The 7,854-nt window shown below is 47.3% G+C and overlaps 2 protein-coding genes; both read left to right on the top strand.

Moving 5' to 3' along the window:
* Positions 1–717: 717 nt before the first annotated feature.
* GSTUM_00009492001 (uncharacterized protein) lies at positions 718–3,961 on the top strand (the record flags this gene model as incomplete). XM_002840742.2 has 6 exons in its annotated part: positions 718–1,057; positions 1,129–2,069; positions 2,133–2,378; positions 2,436–3,044; positions 3,132–3,278; positions 3,330–3,961. 6 exons carry the CDS (start codon positions 718–720, stop codon positions 3,426–3,428), a joined length of 2,382 nt encoding a protein of 793 aa, XP_002840788.1. The 3' UTR covers positions 3,429–3,961.
* A 205-nt stretch (positions 3,962–4,166) lies between these two features.
* Positions 4,167–7,538, top strand: GSTUM_00009491001 (uncharacterized protein). XM_002840741.2 has 6 exons: positions 4,167–5,034; positions 5,154–5,269; positions 5,350–5,520; positions 5,588–6,307; positions 6,389–7,281; positions 7,335–7,538. The coding sequence occupies exons 1-4, from the start codon at positions 4,623–4,625 to the stop codon at positions 5,720–5,722; spliced, it is 834 nt and encodes a 277-aa protein (XP_002840787.1). The 5' UTR covers positions 4,167–4,622; the 3' UTR covers positions 5,723–6,307; positions 6,389–7,281; positions 7,335–7,538.
* Positions 7,539–7,854: the final 316 nt, after the last annotated feature.

Here is a 7,854-nt window from a genome sequence, read left to right as displayed (position 1 = left end):
GTGCCTTGGCATTCAGGTGTCCGGATACTAACGAAATTCGCTAGACTACGGTACCGGTAGTGTTGTTGGTACAGTACTTGTGTGATGAGAGTTATTAGCCTGTGGGCCCTGTTGCTTGACAACGTTGCCATCGCAACGAAAAGGTAACAACAATACAATGGGATTGTTTCACGCTCTCACCTGGGTACTGATGTTACGCAACCGACGCCCTAACGAGGTATGCTACTCCATAACAAACTCCCATAAACACCCTCGTGAGGCAACTACCCGCCTGTCAACTCTCTAACATTGCTATCCCTCCCCTCCCATTCCGCCATTACTCGTACTCGTTCTCCGCAACCCAGCCATCCTGGATTCGAATCAGAACCCTCCAATCTCGAAGAAGGCGGTGGATAGGACTTGGGTTCCTTTTCCTTGAATTTGTGTTGCGGCAGTTTCTCGATTCCTCCACGACACGCTCCGGCGTTCTTTTTAATCCTGGATTTATTCTCCTCCTTCCTTTCCCCTCTCCTTTCACCTAGACGGCCCTCCGCTCCCCTTATCGTCTCAAACACTGCTGCTGGTTCACCTCCGTCAACTCCGTCGAAATTGCCCCATGATCATTTTCGTTTGGGGACTATTCGAAGAGCATTCTCAATATCCTCACCTGCAACTACGTCTTCACCTTCCCACAGTCCTCCATCTGACTTCAGGACCTCTGAGTTAGACGCCGGAGAAATGATGCCCTCGATACCACAGCCTCATGTTATCGCGCACTTTCGTTCGCTGGTGTGGCAATCTCTAGACAACGATATGCTGCCGACAGCACTGTTTGCTGCCGAGAGGTTAAATGCTTATGACCCGAAAGGCGGTGACTCGGTTCATTTATTGGGCTTATGTTTATACCGGGATGGCCAATATCTAGCAGCGGAGTCATTAACAGAGAGCTGGGTCCGACATCTAGGCTGTGCATATATCTATGCCCAATGCTGCTTAAAGCTTGGAGATGGCAGAGAAAGCCAGGGTATAAATGCCTTGGAAACCTGTAGGCGGCTTTGGAACGGGACTAGCACATGGAGTGAGTTTCTTTTGTCTCGGTGCTTTTTGGTGTTGTCGGATTTAACAACCATTCTTCCTTCGTGGTTTTAGATCAGCATTCAGATACAGCCAGGCGCTCGATACCAGATGCTGCAACAGTACACTTTCTATTGGGCAGGTTATGGCACAACGCTGGTGATGTGAAAAAATCGGTGGATTCATATGTAGCAGCTCTTAAACTGAATCCATTTGCGTGGGAGGCGTTTACCGGTCTTTGCGACACAGGCATTTTATCCAGAAATTACCCCTTTGAGGGATCGTATGCTAACGATAGGCTAGGTGTAAACCTACGACCCAATGCCGTGTTTAAGCAATCGCAAGAAATGCTCGAGTCACTCAAGATGCCTTCATATCCTTCACAACCCTCAAATATACCCGCCACAATCCCAGAAGAGTCATCGGGTCTGAATGGTTTGCGAAATTCATCTGAAAATTTACCCAGTGATCCTTTTTCGTCCAATGGGGGGAGCAGTAGAGACCGCTCGGATTTATCCTACAACAATCATCCATCATTTTTTAACAGATTGAATGAAGGGGTGGGTAGTAGTTTGGAGGCGGAAACCCCAACATCGCAACCAACAGGGTCAAGTTCTCATGAATTATTTGGAGGAGCGAACGGTGTTAATGTTACCGACAAACCACCACCAGTTCGGAAGACCCGGGCGACTACCACTGAGATTACTACAAGGAAGCTTACAAGCCGAAGCACTCGTGAGGTCGGTAATGACGGTAAGCGGTCTGCAGCATCTTCTCAGGAGTCAGGACCTCAAGCACCCGCTAGAAGGAGTACAAGACTCACAAGCAAATTTACAAGCAAGTTGGGTGTTGGAACAGAGAGGGAAACTAGATTGGGAACAAAGGAGAGGGAACGGGAAGCCAAAAAAGCAAGGACTGTAGCCAATCGAAGCCGAAGTCTGCATCTAACGGGAACTTCTGCTTCTGCAAAAGAGCGGCAAAAGGAGAGAGAGCGGGAGAACAGTGAAGATATCAATGTAGGTGCTTCCGAGCCCAGCGAGTGTGGGAAATTTGCCTACTAACCGTTTTTTGTCGAATAGATGTCTGATGCTACATCAAAACCAACCTTTGCGCCGGGGCATCAGATTGATATAAAGAAGCAGGAAGCGCAGTTATTTATACTTGACCTATTCAAGAAAGCTGGTGCTGGGTATTTCAGTCTGAGCAGATTTCGATGCAAGGAAGCTCTTCATGCGTTAAACTCGCTACCCTTGAGTCAAAAGGATACCCCTTGGGCCCAAAGCCAGCTTGGAAGAGCATACTACGAAATGGCTAACTATATTGAGGTTTGTGGGACCTTTATATGGATATATAAATATTCGGCTAACAAGGTTCCTCCACAGGCTGAAAGATGCTTCTTAAGAGTACGCCATTTGAGCCCCGTTCGAACCCGGGACATGGAAGTATTTTCAACAATTCTCTGGCACCAGCGTAAGGAAGTAGATCTTTCTTACTTGGCGCATGAGTTGGTTGAGCTTGACCGACTTTCGCCAGAGGCTTGGTGTGCGCTTGGTAACTGCTTTTCTCTACAGCGAGATCATGACCAAGCTTTGAAATGCTTCAAAAGAGCAACACAACTTAATCCGAAATTGGCGTATGCCTTTACACTTCAAGGGCATGAACATGTGAGTAATGAGGAGTACGAGAAGGCTCTTGCTAGCTATCGAAGCGCGATCACCGCCGATAGTAGGCATTACAACGCATGGTACGGTCTTGGGAAAGTATTTGAGAAGATGGGTAAGTTCGACACTGCAGAGAAGCATTTCCGGACAGCATCGAAGATAAATCCTACGAATGCTGTTTTGGTGTGTTGTGTTGGGATGGTGATGGAAAAGAACAAGGATTTTAGGGGAGCATTGCACCAGTATAACATTGCCTGTGAAATGTCACCTACAAGCGCACTCTCTAGGTTCAAAAAGGCACGAACTTTGATGTTGCTCAAGAGCTACCAGGTAAGTTCTGGGTCGCTGGCACCAGAGGCGTTGGTGAGAGAGAATTCTGACCAGGGGATCATGAACTAACCTTATATAATGCTAAAGCCTGCTCTTAAAGAGCTACGGGTATTAAAAGATCTCGCGCCAGATGAAGCCAATGTCCATTACCTTCTGGGGAGATTGCATAAATTGCTCCATGACAAGAAAAGTGCCATTAAACATTTCACCATTGCCCTTAACCTAGATCCAAAGGTTAGTCTATTGCCTCTTCTAGACCTGTTGCTGTTACTGACGGTTATATAGGCCGGTCATTTAATAAAAGAAGCTATTGAGAACCTTGACGAGGACGAAGAAGACGAGTATTCGGGTGACGCGGAAGAAAACCGTTTTCTGGATCATTAATCGCTGCGAAAGGGTTGAAAGTGGCCTGGATGTGGAGGCTTGGGGCTTGATTCTGTGGAAATCGAATACTACGAAGTGATGATCAAAACAAAAAGGGAGGAGCGGACTGTATTGCATAGCCTTTTTCCGTGTCTTGTGAATGCATAGCTTTCTTTTATGCCTCTTTCTCTCCTTCGGTCTTGTTATTGGGGTTTTTCTTTCCTGCAAAGCGGTCTTTGGGGTGGGTTGGTTTTATTCTCATTTCTAAAGGGGTTCTTTTCTCATATATATATATACGGTTACAATTGCTACCAGGGTATGGATGGGATGCATGGAGTGGGCTCCTTTTTTCCTTTGTTTGTTACTACTATACACTTTTAGAGCTCTTTCTTCTCTTCGGAGAAGTTGTGCGTGTTATTGGCGGGGAACTGCAGGTGTACTCAAGGCAACCTCCCCCTTATCCGTTACCCCCATTAAACCTTTTTCCAGCCCTAGCCAGCTTGCTTTGTGTAGTGGTGGTGTATGATATTATTATTCAGTTGTTTTTCTGTCTTTCGTAACTTTTTGGGTTGGGCATGGTTTTATCCCCGCCAGGGCGCTGGGTATGATACATAATTGCGGCTATCTGAATTTGCGCACTCACAAATGATTATGATAAAATGGGGGGGTTTTTTGTTTTGATGACTAAGCATTTCTCCGGTTCTCACATGCTTCATCTTTCAGTTTGTTGGGGGGATACAACTCGGTGTCCCTGTGACGAAAGAGCCAGGGGATTTCCCCACCAAAATTTTCATTCCTTTTTTTTCTCTTTCTTCCGATTTTACTGATCATCTTTTGCTCGCCAAGACTGCCTGGTCGCTCACTTGACACTCAACAACCCTCTTCCTTCTCGTTCTCCCGATTGTACTGTACCCGTACAAAAGTGGATCACGACGGCAGCGGCACCCCCACGACGAAAAGTTTGCTCATGAGCCCGAGACAGCGACACATGGCCGTGATAGTTGACCCCCCAAGAACAGACTTATAGGCCCTACTTCCCTCCATCCACTATCCATCCATCTGTGATCCCTTTTCGTTACGAGGTACAGTAAACAGCAACAGATCGTCACCTAAATTACTCTACCCGAGTACACTTCGCACTTTCCTTACCTCCCTCCCGCCTAACCTTGCTCACCCCTTTCCCTTTCTCCGCCGCCCCGATAGAAGGTAATTATTATGGTCAACCTCCTCCTCGTCTTGTTATTCCCCATCGGTATAATTATGGCCTTGACGATCCTGGGCCGTTTCTTCAAGACCGGGCGATTCTACGCACGTATTCTATCCTGCTATTTCCTCCTGGTCACATGCGCAGCATACGGGGTCCTGGCGTCGGTAGCCCTCCGGTTAGTGGGAAAAGTCAGCATAGCACAATGGACCACTGCACGAGCGTTCAAGAATTTAGCCTGCCCGGTCATCGGGCTAGAATTCAGGGTGGAGAATGAGGGTGCATTAGGCACTCGACCGGCGGTGTTCGTTAGCAATCATCAGAGCGAGTTGGATATTGTTTTCTTGGGGAGGGTTTTTCCAAAACATTGCTCGGTTACGGCGAAGCGGAGTTTGAAGTATATTCCGTTTTTGGGATGGTTTAGTATGTGCTCTTCCGTTTTCCAATCTTGCTTCTGCTCCTTTCTCACCCGCTCGGGGGGTGGTTGATGTCGGGTTTCGGTGATGAGGTTTGGAAAAGGGTTAACATTGTGTGCTCCTTAGTGGCATTGAGTGGAACGGTGTTTATTGATAGGACGAATCGGAAATCAGCTATTGCGGCGTTTGACAGTGCGATTCGGGAGATCAAGGGGAATAAGCAGTCTGTTTGGATTTTCCCGGTATGCCACCGCACCTCCGCTGCCGCCCACTAATTTCTACATTGCCAAAGGACCTGTTGCCTAATAATGTGTAATTTTAGGAAGGCACTCGATCATACTTTTCCAAGCCGGAACTCCTACCATTCAAGAAGGGTGCTTTCCATCTAGCTATTCAAGCCGGCGTTCCTATTGTACCGGTTGTCGTCGCAAATTACTCCCATATCTTACACCTCCAAGAGAGAACCTTTGAGCCTGGTGTTATCAATGTTAAGGTTGGTCTTCTCAAACTGTTTGAGTAGGCGAGCAAGTGGGGTGAAGTGAAAGTACTGATTGGAGTAGGTCTTGGATCCAATTGATACCAAGGGCCTGACAACCGATGATGTGGACGCACTGGTCCTGAGTACAAGGGAGGATATGTTGAAGGAGCTGAAACTCGTCTCGGCCACTAGCGCAAAGGCAGAGAAGTCGCAATAGAGCTTCATGCTCATCCAAGCACAGCACATTTGGGGACTCCAGATAGCGAGTCACTCTCCTGAAAAGAACAAGGAAATCGTGTATAATGGCGCAAGCAATAGTATAGCATGGAGTTTCTTTCCTCTTTCTTTCTCCCTTCCATCCTGCATCCCTCCCCTTACCCCCCCCCCGCCAGCCCCTCATTTCTTCCAACTTGGGGATGGCCACCCTAGGGTAGACGTTTTCAACTAGACGTTCAGGTTTCATCGATATAAAGACTTGTCTCCATCTTATTCCATCCCGTCGCCCCCCCCCCTTTTCCTCCCCATCTATACCATACCCTCACCTCCATTACGAGAAGGTCTTCAATTTTTTTGGTCCCAAATTTTGTACAAATTGTATTGTTCTTACTAGTGGTAGCAGTATCATGCGAACAGCAGCGGGGAGGCGTTATCGTCGTTTTCTCAGTTACCATGTGTTTGCGGTTTTTTCTGTGTCGTGTGTAACGTGACGGATTACAAGTTAGCACAATATGCCGGCACGATTGTGATGATGTGGCGAGTGAGGCGGAGTGATGCGGGTGAGAAATTGTGATTCTAGTTACCGGTATGGTACTTGCAATGGTGGGCCCAGGTGGGGTGTCCCTGGGTGAATGGGAATGGTGGTGGTGATTAAATTATGATGTAGGTTGAGAACCTAGCTGTTGGGACGCGAGCCCCTCTGTTCCGAGCAGGGGGCAACGGGTGCTCGAGTATTACCGGTATTGTCACCGGTTCAACTTGGAATGGGACGCAAGTCTGGTACCGGTGCTCACGGGAGAGCTCAATCAAATACCGGCATACAGCCACGAGAGAGAAGGTTTGTAAGTGACAGGTTCAACTTGATTTCTTTGATAACCTCGCTTCAATTTTTTAGATCTACCGGTACTGAACTCGAGTATGCTACCATATTATGATCCTTTCTTGAGTGACAGTATCATACTGTACTCGAGTATCATACATCCCGAGCAATTTGTGGAAGCACCCCCCCCCGACCGTGCTCCGGAGCCCCCGCGTAACTTACCCCTCTATTTCCCTCTAATTTCAGAAGTATCCAGACATCTTTATGGCAAGGGAGCGCAAACCCCCGGCGCCAAGGTGTCGAGATATCTGAAACTCGCGGGTACAGTATTAGACTGCATATTCCCGTCACAAACACACTCCATAGATACAGATAATACGATAACCCCACCTCAAGCAATATTGATGATGAAAAGGGCGTTCGTTCCTCATTTTTATCAAACATTTTGGCAAAAGCGATGTGATATGTCTGCCCGAGAGGCATAATAATATCACTCTCAATGAATCCTCTCGTCCCTGACGCACGTTTGAATGAGAGAAGGGGGGCTCACATCAGCAGCAACTCGAGCAAGCGGAAGGAAGTGGGGTTGGAGTTGTGTAAGCATCGCTCAGCTCAGCTCGCTCTGCCCTTTATGATATCTTGGATTGGTCGGTTGGTTTAGTCTAGCTCTGCGCTGCGTTGTGGAATGGACTGGGTGGCATCATAGTATCATAGGATGTTGGTGCATCATAGTGCCGGCGGTGGGTCAGAATGTTTTCCGTTTCAATTTTTTATGACTGACGAGCGGTTTTAGCCCGTGTGATATGTGCCGCTGGGGATATGAGCACAGTATCATAGTCTTGTGCTTTTATACCAGGAACTGGAGTAGGGTAGTGCAAGGTGCTGTCCTACAAGCTCTTATAAAAAGTTGCTTCACTTTCTACGATAGTCTGGTCGAGGGGAAAGATGGATTTGGATGTTTGGATGCTACCGGTATATCATAAATTTTCTAATACGATAGAAGCTCATTTTTCACGAAAAATGCCCCGATTTTAAGCAACCTACAACTCGCCCAGAAACACATACCGGTAATTGATCAGATAAGTACAGTACAAGTATGTGCTGTACCATGGGCTTGTACGGTATTCACGGTACCGGCACTTGTTGCAAAGTATCATACCTCTTGTATGGGAAACCCATGCAAAATTCGAGGCATCCTTTTCCTCACTTATCCGTCCTTCTGATATTGTATCCTCAAAACCCTATTGGCAGAACTTGCTGTCATAAAATCACGATCCCTAGATGTTTCTTCTAGAGGGGCTCAGTTGATCTCA

Source organism: Tuber melanosporum (assembly GCF_000151645.1).
Source record: "Tuber melanosporum whole genome shotgun sequence assembly, scaffold_58, strain Mel28".
Lineage (NCBI taxonomy): Eukaryota > Fungi > Ascomycota > Pezizomycetes > Pezizales > Tuberaceae > Tuber > Tuber melanosporum.
Note: the sequence above shows the minus strand (reverse complement) of the source record. Positions and strands in the feature narration are given on the sequence as shown.

What these genes read in the sequence shown, in the direction of transcription:
- GSTUM_00009491001 (XM_002840741.2), top strand. Translation starts at nt 4,623, where the DNA reads ATGGTCAACCTCCTCCTCGTCTTGTTATTCCCCATCGGTATAATTATG. An exon ending in TCCGTTTTTGGGATGGTTTA is followed by an intron (nt 5,035 to 5,153) that starts GTATGTGCTCTT and finishes TGTGCTCCTTAG; the next exon opens with TGGCATTGAGTGGAACGGTG. An exon ending in AGTCTGTTTGGATTTTCCCG is followed by an intron (nt 5,270 to 5,349) that starts GTATGCCACCGC and finishes GTGTAATTTTAG; the next exon opens with GAAGGCACTCGATCATACTT.